This window comes from Microtus oregoni, unplaced genomic scaffold (assembly GCF_018167655.1).
Source record: "Microtus oregoni isolate MIOR12 unplaced genomic scaffold, Mior012 000081F_ref0000091, whole genome shotgun sequence".
Classification (NCBI taxonomy): Eukaryota; Metazoa; Chordata; class Mammalia; order Rodentia; family Cricetidae; genus Microtus; species Microtus oregoni.
In genome coordinates, this window is record NW_024544541.1 from 4185342 (window position 1) to 4199658 (window position 14317).

Genomic DNA, 14317 nt, shown 5'->3' on the forward strand with positions numbered 1-14317 from the left:
CCAAGAATGCAGCTGGAGTGTAAACACCAAGGGATGTCAGAAGAGCTTGCTTCCTCTGAAGCTCATTGCTCCTGTCTCCCGAGACTGCGTCCAAGGTGCAAGGGGACAGAGAGGCTCGAAGGATGCCACCACTTTTATTTCTCGGCCTCGCTGGTTTCAAAAGCTCTGACTTGGAGTGTGAAGTGTATAATGGTCCCATCTTCCCAGGAAATAGAGGGGGGAGGGTGGGAAGGTGAAGGGATTGAAGGGGCTTACACGGTTCTCCATAATGTCCTTCACAACCTCCGAGGCCAAGGAAGTGAGCCATGAAGGCCTTGATTCCTCTGGCCTCCTCCGGAGCATGAATAGGCGGTCTTTATTGCTCTCTCTGCTTCAATGTTACCACAATTCAACACTGTGTATGCTTTGTGTGTCTGACAAGCACGTGCGTTTCAGCTACTCTCTCCTTTCTGACTGCTTGGGGCAACAGCACTTCTGAGTTCCATCCCCACGTGTTTCCAATCCACTCCTGGCATTCATGGATTGGATGGCTGTCTTCAGACTGGCTAGTTCCATCCCCAGCTGTGCCAACCCCGTGTCTGCCTGGTGAAGTTGTCATGTGGCCACCATAGCCGGGTGTGTGTGTGGTGAATTGTCTAAGCCAGAAGAAAGAGCGAGCCAGCCCTTCGAGAAAGCTGGAGGTTGGAGAGTACCAATTTGGGTTGGCCAATCTCTATTTGAAATTTGAAGTCAGTGCAAGCCTACATAGGAGCTCAGTCCAAACTGTCCCTCTGGATGAGCCCCTGGGATGTGCTCATGATTAATTGTGTGGTCGTGAATTATTATTAGCAAAGAAGACTCAGCGAGCATCCCTACTGGGGGAACTCGGGCTCCTTGTTGTGTGCATCACATGACCTATCTCCTGGAAATGCCCTTTGAATCAGGCTTGAGGAGCGGCTGTGGCAGGTGGCCCCTGAGGACCGTTGCCGCTTTCCTGTCCTGTGCCATATCTGAAGACCATAGGTGGCCCTAGGAGAGTTGAAGTTCCGACAGCGCTCCAGGATGGCAGTTTCAAGTTCTGCCCATCTTCTTTGGTTAAAGTCAGTTTTCCAGAGTGGAACCGGAGAGGACATGAGTGTCATCCTCTGGGTTTCTGTGTTCTTGGTTCCATTAAGGGGCAGGGATGAAGGATGCTCTGAGCGCTCTCCATACCTCTGTGCTACCATATTCCAAACTGTGTGTACTCTGTGTCTGTCAGGCAGAGGAGCCCAGCACTCCCTTGACCCAATCCTTAAGGCTTTGATTTGAGCCCCAAATAGAAGGGCAACTCAATGCGACGTTTCTTTCCATATTTCTGGCCCTACTCCACTTTGGGGTGTCCAGAAGCCATCCAGCCTTAGTTCTAGTAAAGATAAAAAGAAATGTGGGGGGCTAGGGGCTAGAGAGATGCTTGGTTGTGCAACTGTGAGGACCTGAAGCTGAATCCTCAGCTATTCACAGAGCTGAGCACGGCTCCCTGCACCTGTTCCCCCAGGGCTGAGAGATGGAGACATGGGGCTCCCTGGAACCTACTGGCTGCCAGCCTAGCCAAGAAAAAAACATCAAAACCAAAATCCCAACTTTGGATTCAGTGAGAGACCCTGACTTATGGCAGTGGTTCTCAGCATTCTTAACACTATAACCCTTTAATACAGTTTCTCATGTTGTGGGAACCCCAACCATAAAATTATTCCATTGCCATCAGTGTGGTGATACATGCCTCTAATCCCAGCACTTGGGAGGCAGAGACAGATGGATCTTTGAGTTCCAGGCCAGCCTGACCTACAGAGGGGGATCCAGGACAGTCAGGGCTACACAGAGAAACCCTGTCTCCAAAAAAATTATTTCATTGCTTTGTCATAACTGTAATTCTGCTACTGTTATGAATTGTAATGTAAATATCTGATGTACAGGATATCTGATCTGTGACCCCTGTGAAAGGGTTGTTCCACCCCGAGGTGCTGTGACCCACAGGCTGAGAACCGCTGCCTTATGAGACTACGACAGAGTTTTAGAACAGGGCACTTCATGTCCTCCTCTGACCTCCCTGTGCTTTAGGGATGGCTGTTGCTAACAAGGAATCAATGGTTTTGCTGGGCCTTGTGGTGCACACCTGTGATACCAGCACCTTGAGGCTGAGATGGCAGGGTCGGGAGCTCAAGGCCATGGTCAGCTACATACCAAGTTCAAGGCCAATCCAGGCTATATGAAATTCTGTCTCCAAAATAACAAGGCCAGAGCTAGAGTGGTATCTCAGTCAGTGAAATGCCTGCCTTGAAAGTTTGAGGACTTGAGTTTGGGTCCCAGCACCCACGTAAAAGTCAGGCTCATTGAGAGACCTTATCTCAAACATTAAAGCAGGTAAATGTGCCTGCCACACAGGCCTGGTCACCTGAGTGTGGTCCCTGGAGACCACGTAAAGGTGGAAGGAGAGAACTGTGTTCACGGAGTTGTCCTGGTTAGCCTGAAACACTCTTATGTAGACCAGGTTGGACCTGAACCCACAGAGATCTATCTGCCTGCCTCGGCTTCCCAAGTACTGGAATTAAAGGTACACACTCCCACCATCGGTGGGACATCATGGCACGTACCTTTAAACCCAGCACTCAAGAGGCAAAGGCAGGTGAATCTCTGTGAGTTCAAAGCCAGTCTGGTTTATGTAGTGAGTTCTAGGACAGTCAGAGATGTATAGTGAAACCCTGTCTCAAAAATACCAAAAGAAAAAGAAAGAAAAAAAGGAAGGAAGGAAGGAAGGAAGAAGAAAAAGGGGAAGGGTACTCACCACCATGCCCAGGTACAGGAATAATTAAAAATACATAACACTGCCAGTAGTCAAGTCAGCCTCTGCCCACCACCCACATGAGCACATGCGCACACACAAAGGAAGGAAGGAAGGGGCTGTTGAGAAGGCTCAGTGGTTAAGAGCACTGGCTGCTCTTCCAGAGGTCCTGAGTTCAATTCCCAGCAACCACACGGTGGCTCACAATGATTTATAATGGGATCTGATGCCCTCTTCTGTCATGCAGACATACATGCAAGTAGAGCACGCATGTACATAAAATAAAGAAATCTTTTTTAAAAAAGAAAGAGGTTTATCCTGTGTTTACAAAAGAAAGAAAGGAAGGCAGGCAGGCAATATTTCATTTCTATGTTAGAATATTCAGGTAACTAGAAGTTGGCAGTGGGGATAAGTTCCCAAGGCAGGAGTTGACCTGGGACAACTTTATAGTATTACTACTTCCATGAAGCAAAAGTTAGCAGGGAGGAAGTGGATAGCAATCTAGTTCACCATGGTTACATAACAAGCCTTTGCATGAAGGAGCAGAGTCTGCTCTGCGTGGCTGCATGTCCGTGGCTCAGTACTCCCACAGCTGCAACGAATGGAGATAGTGACTCAGGCTGCTGTCATTGCCAGCCTGCTAGGGGAATGTCTCTTCTCAAACTCTGGCTTGTGGCCTTTGAGGCCTCAGGTCCTTGCTGTCCTCTGGTAGTGGCCTGGAGACATCAGCTCCCTCTTCCCTGGGCCTCTCTGTCCAGAAGCAATGGGGTCCCTTCATGTCAAGCAAGAGAGAGAAACAATGGGAGAGGGGAGAGTCATGGAAGACACAGCTCCTTTGCAGCCTCCTGTTAGAAGTGGTATCTTTCACCTTGTGCTCTATTCCATTGACATCTCTAGGCCCTGCCTGGGGTCTACGAGAAGAGGAACTGCAGCAGAGTCTGAGTCTCAGGAGAAGGGTCCTGGGGAAGGGGCGCACCTCAGGGAAAAAGAAGGAAGAATAAATGTCAAATAACATGTGACCCGGATGGCCACAGCCTTGCAAAATCTCCTTAGTGTCTGGGCAAACATGCTGGGCATCTCCTGAATCCACAGAGAGCTGCACCTGAAGGAGTCCCCTGGGAGAGAATGGGAGACCAGTGCTGCCTCAGTTTCCCCAGGCTGAACCAAGAGAGCTTCATAAAGCATGGAGCTGGAAACCACTTCAGAAACCTCTTGACTCTGTTATGGAGGCTGGGGGCCTGAGATGAAGCTGCCACAAGGGCCAGGCTCCCTCTGGAACCTGTAAGAGAAACACGCCTCTTCCAGATGCCAGCTGAGCTTGGTTTCTGGCTGCATTGTGCCATCCTCCGACACTGTCATCTTCCCTCTGTGTCTTCTTCCTCTTTACAAAGCCACCAGTGCATGCATGCGGTGCACGTGTGTGCGCGGGTGTGTGTGTGTGTGTGTATGTGTGTGTGCATGTAAGGGGCATAAGGCTTCTTGTAGCCCAGGCTGGCCTTTGAGCTCATTGTGTAGGTAAGGGTGACCTTCAACTCCTAAACTCCACGTCCTCTTGCCTCTACCATGCCAGTCTTAAGTCACAGACTTTTTTTTTGTTTTTGTTTTTTTTGTTTTTCGAGACAGTTTCTCTGTGGTTTTGGAGCCTGTCCTGGAACTAGCTCTTGTAGACCAGGCTGGTCTCGAACTCACAGAGATCCGCCCGCCTCTGCCTCCCAAGTGCTGGGATTAAAGGCGTGCGCCGCCACCGCCCGGCTAGTCACAGACTTTTGTCACCCTGCTCAGTTTATTTGGTGCTGGGAATGGAACCCAAGGCTTCCTGCATGTTAGGCAAGCAATCTACCTTCTGGATACATCCTCAGCCAGAAACCAGTCAGAATACTGGGACCCCACCTTATGCCACCAGTTATACTAGAGTGAGCCCTTTGCCTATTATGGCCACACTCAGAGGCTCAGAGTATGAAGCTTTCCATATTCTTTTGGGGGGCAGTTAACTTCTAATGGGGGCTGTCTAAGCAGTGCCCGGCCTGTCTTCGTCTCTCGCTGGTATAAGCCTCATATCTACCCACGGCCATGGACTTTCCCCGTATCCGAGTCTGTGTTATCGAGGGGTTGGCTGGGTCTGGCCTTTCTGTGCGCTAACTCGTCAATTTCTCCTCATCAGACAAGGTCAACCGAGGGGCCTTTTTGGTATGTGGGCGGTGTGATAGCAACCCGAGTGCCGTAGCAGCCACAGCGTTTGCTAGAAAACCAGAGGCTGGGCAGGCGGAGCAGGTGGGAGTCAGCTTCGAGACTCCACTGTGTCCTAGCACCGAGGACACAGTGTATACACACTGATTCTTTAAAACAAATGCTTTCTGAATGACTGTTTGCTCCGTCTAACTCCCCTACCCAGCCCCCACCCCGTGTAAACCCAAATGCCTCCTTAAAGGCAATCTGGCTGAAGTGTGAAGGTTGTCAACTTCCCCTGATGACCGAAGTAACAGATGGGAGATCCCGGGGAGGGCAGAGACATGTCAGAAATGGGTACAGCCAAACGGTCCTAGGGCCTAAACCAGGACCAGAAGTGAAAGGAGGAAGGAGGGAGTCAGCCAGTGGGAATGGTACCTGCTTGGGTGGTCCAGCCAAGGATTCTAAAGGCTGTCTCATCAAGGGTGTGGTCCTGGACGAAAGCTTAATCACTAGGGAGTATCTCGCTCTAGGCTTTCCTAAACAGGAAACGATTCAAACCCGAGTGGTTTATTTTGGAGACGATTACAGGCGAGGAGGGATGTAACGGAGGGCTAGAGCAAAGTCAGAACCACTGTGGACAGCAGTGGCCCCGCCCCCCCTTCCCCCTCCCCCAACTCTAGACCCTAGCAAAACCTGTGCTGTCTATGATGAGAAGCAGCTGGTCACCTGAACTCAGCGTCTAGTTGATGTCACTTCCCTGGTCCCGGCTGAAGCTGGGGAGTCACGTACGCTACATGCTCCTCCGAACACCAGGGGAATCCTCGGGCCAGAAGTGCAAGGCCGGGTAGAGGTGTGGCTCAGTTGGTGGCGTGTCCCGCACAAAATCCTGGCTCGATCCCAAGTGCAGCACAGACCAGGCATGGCAGCTCATGCCTAGAACTGCAGCACTCAGAGGTGGAGGCAGGAAACTCAAAATCATCCTCAGCTACATAGGGAGTTCTAGATCAGCCTGTAAACTGCCACCCCCCATGAGGCTGGGACAGTACCTCCATTGGGAAGTGTTCGTGGCACAAGCCTGAGGATCTAAGTTTGAGCCGCTGCACCCACATTAAAAAACGGGTGCAGGGCTAGAAAGATGGCTCAGGAGTTATGAGCACTTGCAGAGAAACCGGGGTCTGTCCCAGTGCCCCTTACTGGCTCGTAACCATCCATAGTTTCAGTATTAGAGCACCTGGTGCCTTCCTTTGACTCTGTGGGCACCAGGCAAGCACGTACTAAGTGTCTACACCTGCAGGCAAAAACACACAAATAAAACAATTAAATCTTTAATCTTAAATCTTTAAAAACAACCACGAACAAAAATTGGAACAGTCCCGGGGATGAAATGGAGACAGGAGGATTTCCAGGAATCCAGCCAGCCCGTCTAACCACATCAGCACACTTTTCAACAACAGACCTGTCTCCAAAATCAGAATTAAGTGATAGAAGAAACACCTGACATTGACCTCTGGCCTACACTACACACACACACACGCACATACACACACACCCCACACACACACCCCACATGCACCCTACACACACATCCCACATGCACCCTACACATACATACCACATACACACACCCCCCCCACACACCCCATATGCACCCTACACACATCCCACATGCACCCTGCACATACATACCACATACACACACACACCCCACACACGCAAGCTCAGGGCCAGCATCTGGCACACATAGCGTTGTCACAGAGAGGAGAGAGGGAACCACTGCCCACTGGTGCACACAGATCTTGATCTGCTTGTAGGCGTTTCCGACACTCAGCTCCACAGGACAGTCAGCCTCTAGCGCGTGAAAATGTGGCTAAGGTAAGGCAGTAGACGGAAAGCCCTAGAAATCAGAAATGGAGAGTTCTGTCATGAACGGAGACCAGAGGCCACATTGCTGGTGTCGATCTGATCGCTGAGGAGAGAAACACGTTACGTTTCCCTTGCCATACTTCATCCCCAGATGAAACTGCCACAGGGGGATGCAGACAGGGTCTCCCTGAGCGTCACAAATGCAGAGTGACTGACAGGGCCAGTCACCGCATTACCGTCGGTGCTCTGTACCTTTAACACCCAAGGCTGGGCAGAGCTGGCCTGCCCTCCCCGTTCTCTAAGGGGTCATTAGCTCCGAAGCTGTGGGCTGAGCCTCCTCTGCTCTGTTCCACAGACAATGCTTTTCTAGAAAGATTTGAATGATGAGTTTTTGTGGAAACGGAGAGCATGGTGGCTTTTTGAAGGGAACAGGTTGATGGAAACCAGCCAGGGAAACTGAGGGCTGGTGAGTCTTCAAGAAGAAGCATCAGGAAGTCAGGCAGTGGTGGTGCACGCCTTTAATCTCAACACTCAGGAGGCAGAGGCAGGCAGATCTTAGTGAGTTTGAGACCAGCCTGGTCTACAAGAGCTAGTTCCAGGACAGGCTTCAAAGTTACAGAGAGACCCTGTCTCGAAAAACTAAAAAAAAAAAAAGCATCAGGAAGGCTGGAGGTGTGTGTGTGTGTGTGTGTGTGTGTGCCTGTGTGTGTGTGTGTGTGTGTGCACTCGTGTGCATGCCTGTGTGCATGCCTGTGTGTGTTTGTGTGTACATACACACCTCTGTGTGTGTATGTATGTGTGATGTATGTGGGGTGTGTGTAAGTATGCTTCTTTGTGTGTGTGTGTGCGTGGTATGTGTGTGCTTGCGCACATGCACAGGGTGTGTGTGTGTGTGCCTGTATATGTGCCTGTGTGTGCCTGTGTGTTTGTGTGTGTGTGCATGCATATTGTGTACGTGTGGTGTGTGTGTGTGTGCCCATGTGCATGTATGTAATTTCAGTGTGTCCCTGATTAGGAAGCTTTTTATCTGCGTGTTCTTTTTTTATTATTCATTTTTGAGGAAGGGTCAGGACTTTCAGCTGGCCTTGAACTTGTTGTCTTAGTTTGCTTTCTACTGCTACAATAAAACACTATGTCCAAAGCAACTTGGAGAGGGAAGAGTTTATTTGGCCTCCACATCCCATGCCAATCATAGCCCATCTTTGAGGGAAGCCAAAGCAAGAACTTAAGCAAGGAGGCAGGAACTGAGACCATGAAGAAATGCTGCTTACTGGCTTGTTCCCTATGGCTTGTGCAGTCTGCTTTCCTACAGCACCCAGGACCTTGCCCAGGGCTGGCACTGCCCTCAGTGAGGTAGGCCCTCCCACATCAATTAATAATCAAGAAAATAAATGCTCCACAGATTTGCCTGTAAGCCAATCTGATGGAGGCATCTCCACAGCTGAGGTCCTTCTTCCCAGAAAACCAATGTCAAGCTGACAAAAAATCCTAACTAGCATCCTTGCTGTGTAACTGCGGAAGGCCTAGAACTTCTGACCCTCCACCTCCCGAGTTCTGGAATTATAGGCAAATGTAGCAAACAAGGCTTACGGGGCACCCCGGATTGAACTCGGTTTCTGCCCACTAGGCAAGCATTTCAGCAAGAGCTACATTCCCAGGCCCTGCTCCAATTATTTGCTTGCATTTTTTTTCTTTTGTTTTCATTTTTGTTTTTCGAGACAGGGTTTCTCTGTAGCTTTGGAGCCTGTCCTGGAACTAGCTCTTGTAGACGAGGCTGGCCTCTAACTCACAAAGATCCGCCTGCCTCTGCCTCTTGAGTGCTGGGATTAAAGGCGAGCGCCACCACCGCCTGGCTTTGCTTATTATTTTTATGAGTGTGTGGTGCGTGTATGTGGACATGTTTGTGCATGTGCTGGTGTGTTGGCATTTATGTGCACGTACGTGAAGCCCAGAGGTAAATGTTAGGTACCTTCCTTGAGTGCTGTCTCCTGTAGTTTTTGAGACAGTTTCCCACTGAACCTGGAGCTAGGCTGGACAGAAATGAGCCCTCCTGTTTCTGCCCTCCAGAGTTGGAACTACAGACACATGCTTCCAAGTCCAGCTTTTGTGTGGATGCTGAGGATCCAAACTCAGGTCCTTATGCAATATGACAGACACTTTACCACCTGAGCTATCTCTTCGGCCTCTCTCTGACTTCTATTATTATTATCATTTGGTTTTTGTTTTTTTTTTTTTTGGACAGGGTTTCTCTGTGTAGCCCTAGCTGTCCTTGAATTCCCTCTGTAAATCAAGCTGGCCTGAAATTTAGGCCACCTGCCTCTGCCTTCTGAATGTTGGAATTGATTAAAGGCATGTGCCACCACTGCCGGGCTCTTTCTAAAAATTTTTTTAAAATGTATTTTGTGTTATTAGCAGGAGAGAGGGGAGTGCTGGGCATGCAAGTTAAACCCCTGCAAGGCAAGCACTCAGTGGCTGAGCCTCACCCCAGCCAGGAGATGCGCATTGCAGTGCTTAGTATTAGCATTGTCCTCCTGCGAGCTCAGCGACATGTCCTTCTGGGGGCCCTTTTCCAGGACCTTTGCTTGGGAAAAGAGAGCATGACCCACACCCAACCAACTGACTCCTGTTCACAGATGGGCCCAGTTTCCTGGAGACACTCAGAAGTCCCCATTGTGTTGAGGAGTGAAGACTCTAGAATGGGTGAGCAGGGGATTAGGCTGCCAGCAGGCAAAGGCCAGAATGTGGATCTGTAGGATGCCTTGAATATGGGTGGATAGGTGGGTGGGTGCATCCATCCTGCCAGCAAGCTGAGGTCCCTGGCTTGGAAAAGAGTGCTCAGGCAGTGGTTAGAGCCTGGGTCAGAAACTGACTCCGCTGCTCTCTATCTTCATGACCCTGGAGCAAATCGCACAACCTCTCTGTGCCTTGGTTTCCCTGCCTGCCAGAGGAGGGGCGCCCAGCTTCTTCTCAGAGTCATGAAGACTGTCCCAGTGGATGGAACTGTGCATGCCTTGTTAACGAGGCCTTTATCCACACCAACTGTTCCAACTAGTTGCTGTCTCTCTGCATCTCAAACTTTAGAAGACGGTGGTGACTCATGGATTCTTGGAAAATAAGTTACTCAAAAACCTCACTATAAAAAAATCCTAACTGCTCTCATTAGACATACATAGCCTTGAGTGCTTGCAGGATCAAAGCAAGAGATTGCACAAAAAGCCACCTCTCAGCCCTCTGTCACCCCAATCTCCAGAGCTCTGCTGAAGGCCAGGCAGATGTGGCAACAATGCAGCTGTCCCCTCATGTCTCAAAGCACCTGGCTTTTCTGAGTCTCAGTTTTCTCACCCGGAAAATGGGGGTGGGGTGATGACAATCTTGACAATACTGGCCACAAGGACCTTTGACCCTTAGCTGGGCTCAGATGATAGGTGGCATTCAAAGGACAAGGTTCCAGTACATACGATGGAGACACAGGACACATAGAAAAGATGACACCGAGGCCAGCAGGTGGAGATGCCTGCCCGCCAGACTGAGGACCTGCGTTAGAAGCCTGGAGCCCACTTGTGGAAGGAGAGCACCAACTCTTGCATGTTGTCCTTTGACCTCTACACACACGCTATGGCGCATGCGTAGCTTGCACCTCTCCCACTCCAATAAAAAAAGGTAACCTAGGGGCTGGAGAGATGGCTCAGTGGTTAAGAGCACTGACTGCTCTTCCAGAGGACCCGGGTTCAATTCCCAGCACCCACATGGCAGCTCACAACTGTCTGAAGATCCAGTTGCAGGGGATCTGACACCTTCACACCAATGCACATAAAATAAAGTTAAATAAACTGTAAAAAATATTAAAAAAAAAGGTAACCTAAAAAGAAGAGGAGGATGGGGTTGGGGATTTAGCTCAGGGGTAAAAGGGGCCCGCCTGGGTTCAGTCCTCAGCTCCAGGAGTATGGGGAGGAGGATTGTGAGAACTGACAAAAAGAAGAGGAAGAGAAGGTTTGGGAGGAGCTGGGGGCACAGTGTGCGTGCTTTTAATCCCAGTACCAAGGGAACAGGGCAGGTGGATCTCCAAATAAAACCTGCACACAAATGTTCACTTATTATAGCATTGCCCCTGCCAAGTAAGACCACACACTAGGATTCTTTGGGGTGAGGGGAGGAATTGAGACAGGATCTCATGTATCCCAGCCTAGCTTCAAACTCACTATGTAGCTGAGGATCACCTTGAACCCCTGGTCCCTCCTTTCTCTGCCTCCCAAGCGCTGGGATTACTAGCATGTGCCAGCCAGGGCACAACTTCAACCCAGTTCACACATTAGAATTCTGAGGGTCGGCTCCTCTCTCTAGGGTGACAGAGAAGAGACAGTGTGACTTCAGGAGAGGAGCATCCAAAAGGCTGGGCCCCCGTCAGGCCCCTGGACCTTTGGGTTCAGACTTAGAAAGCTCTTTTCTCAGATGACATCATCAGGAACTGGAGGTTTGATGCTGAGATTTAGGGTAGGATGGAGGGTTCACTCCCATCAGGAAGGCTGTGAGCTAGCATCACACACATTTGTACACATACATGCATGTATTCATGCATGTACACACACACATGCACACAGATACACAAACATAAGAGCCCTTGAGCACACACATGTATGTACACACACATACAACCCTCAACTCTGACATCTTTGTTGGGTTTTCTAGAAAGAACAGTGACGTGTCAGAGTGTTTGATGAAGGAATTCCAGGCAAGGGAGGGGGGCAAGCACTGTGATGCCTGTCCTCCCATTGGTCTGTGCCCAGGAATCAAACACACACTTTGAGAAACAGATTCTGCGAAAAGTCAAGGGTTTCTGGTGTGGATTGATATCTCACAATGGTAAAAACCGGGAAGAAGCGGGAAGCCCGGACATCTCCCTGGCCCAGCCCCCTGAGTTGTGTTCTCAGCCTGCCGTTAAGATACCCTGGGACCTTGCAGAAAATGCATATTTTGGGGGGTTTGTTTCTTTTCTTGTTAAGATGAGAGACTGGAGTCAGGCCTGGTGGTGCACGACTTTAATCCCAGCACTCGGGAGGCAGAGACAGGCAGATCTCTGTGAGTTCAGGTCTAGTCTGGTCTACAGAGTGAGCTCCAGGAGAGCCAGGTCTTTGTAGAGAGACCCCATGTCAAAACGAACAAATGGATGAACAAACATACAAACCACAAAAAAAAAAACCCCACAAACTAAAAAGGACGAGAGACTAAAACGCGGAGAGACAAATCTTTTTCAAAAGCAAGAAATGCTGTGTTTATTGCGCCATGGAAAGCTTGTGCTCAAAGGTAAGAAACAGTCTTGTAGAAAACAACCAAAAATAAATAAAAATAAATAAATAAATAGGATCACTTCAAAAAGGGGTCCCAGAGTTGGGGGAAGAGCCCCAGGTGGAGTCAGAAAGCAGGTATCTGCAGCCGGGAGTCTTCCTAATACCGCTTCAGCACTGTGGAGAGAAGAGGAGAGACAGGCCATGTCAGGCATGGGAGTGAAACTGAGGCAGAGGCTGAGCTTCCCCTGCCACACACCACCTCCACCTGCAGTCCCCAGAGGGTGTCGACAATTACGGCTGTGGAAAAAAGCTACCTCACTGGGACTCAGTTTCTACTGTGAAGGAGGTCGATTGTGCTCTTTGCCGTTGACAGTTCAGTTCGGAGAAAGGGGGGTGGGAGCTAGGGGAAATGCTCAGAACTCCTTTCGCCCTGTGAAGGGGTGGTCAACCAACAGGCAGTCTGCACCTGAGGAGCGTCTGACCCCTGGGATGGAAGGTGGTCACCTGGGAGGACGTTATGAAACTCCCATGTGACATTTCCTGACAGGCTGCCTTGGTTCTGAAAACTGCCAGCAAAGTGAGGGCTGTGCAAGTACTCCAGGTAGCAAACCTAGGGGCCTCTGCTGGAGGCGTGCATGCGGATGGGGGGGGTGGGGGGGGGTGCTGGGGTGCAGCTTGCAGTGAAGCTCACCATTGCAGCCCAGACGACTGACGGAGCCGATCCGGTCTATCTTGTGCCCAAAGCAGCCCGAATTATGAATCTTCTTGGTGTTTCGAAGTCTCTGCAGGTCCTGGAGGGTGCTGTCTTGAGATGCAAGGGTGCTTTTGGGAGGGGCTTTTGTGGGATCTTGGTCCTTCCGGAGCTGCCCCTGGGCCATCTCCTGTGCCTTTTCCCTCAGCAGGTCCAGCAGCGTCTGTGATGAGATGGGGAACCCATGCCTCAGAAACACACCTGGCTCTCCCTCTCCTCCATGGTGCCCATGGGTTAAAGGTCCTGTTACCCAATCTTGCTGCTTCCGAGCCTCACAAATCTAGCTCCCAAAGGACGGGAGGCCTTTTCGTTGCTGCTGCCAAAACCCTCTAGGCCGACTCTACCTGTCTATGCAGACCCTCAGTGCTCACCTGCATTTTGACTAGTTCCGGAGACTGGCTAGGACTGCCCAGAGGGTGAGAGCGACCTCCTAGCGGTGACAGATAAAGAAAAAGCAGGAACAGAACCATTCTGGACAGCACCTTCTGGAGATCCATGCCGCAGAAGTGACAGGCCAGGCTGCTGCAGAAGCGGCTGGTTCTCTCTCTCTTGTCCCACCTGCTCAAGCAGATTGTATTCTGGCTTCTTCAGCTGCGAGTGGCTCTGCCTTTTATCCCCAGGGTTGGGTGTCCAGCCAGCCCTCTCACAGAGTGGGGGTGGGGTTATCTCTGATTTATCAGCCACATTCCTGCCTGCTGATCTCAGGGCCTGAGAATTCCCCCCTCTGTGCCTGTGTGGAGTATTCGTAGTGGGTGGAGGCTGAGGAGAGCGGGCCTTGTATAGAAATGGGCCGGGCTAGGGTGGGAGTGTGCGGGGGACACCAGCACGTCCCTGTTTTCCTGCTCCCTCCTTTCCTGCAACAATCTGAGGGCCTTTTACAGCCATCTTGCCCCACCCCTATTGGAAATGGCAGGGAGAGCCCCAGCTTCCCCAGCCTGCGGCGAGTGTGGGGCTTATGGGTGACTCATTGAATACACTCCCAGACAACACCCACCATCACCAGCCTTCCGGGGAGAGTGTCCTCAGAACCTGCCCTGCCTGGAAGCAGAGGCTGGACGGCTGGTAGCTGTCCTTGGTTCTGATCGCCTCGAGTGAGCTGCACACACGCGCACTCTCTTTCTCTCTTCAACGGGGCCAGAAGGATCTACGTGAGGCAGCTCACACACCGCTGATAGATACCCGCCTCACTCTCTAATACCCCACCCCCAACCCCAGTGAAGCTTTCTGGTCAAGGATGCTCACTCTCCAGCATCAACTGACTCAAAACTGAAACGTGACAAGAAACTTCTGGAATTCTGGCCCTCTTTCCGCCCTTAATGAGGAGAACTGATTAGGATAGAATTTTGAGAGTCTGGGCCCAGAGATGAGGTCATGTAGAATTGCTTTCTGGAGCATCTCCAGGTGCCAAAGTCTCCTCCCCCACCATGAGTGGAAGAGAAAGGGTGCCTAGAC

General features: G+C 50.7%; 1 protein-coding gene across 1 annotated transcript; it reads right to left on the reverse strand.

Moving 5' to 3' along the window:
• Positions 1–12079: 12079 nt before the first annotated feature.
• On the reverse strand, positions 12080–13457 carry Nppb (natriuretic peptide B). Its single transcript, XM_041643144.1, has 3 exons — positions 13237–13457; positions 12806–13028; positions 12080–12288 (listed from the first exon to the last, which is right to left on the reverse strand). Exons 1-3 carry the CDS (start codon positions 13360–13362, stop codon positions 12272–12274), a joined length of 366 nt encoding a protein of 121 aa, XP_041499078.1. The 5' UTR covers positions 13363–13457; the 3' UTR covers positions 12080–12271.
• Positions 13458–14317: the final 860 nt, after the last annotated feature.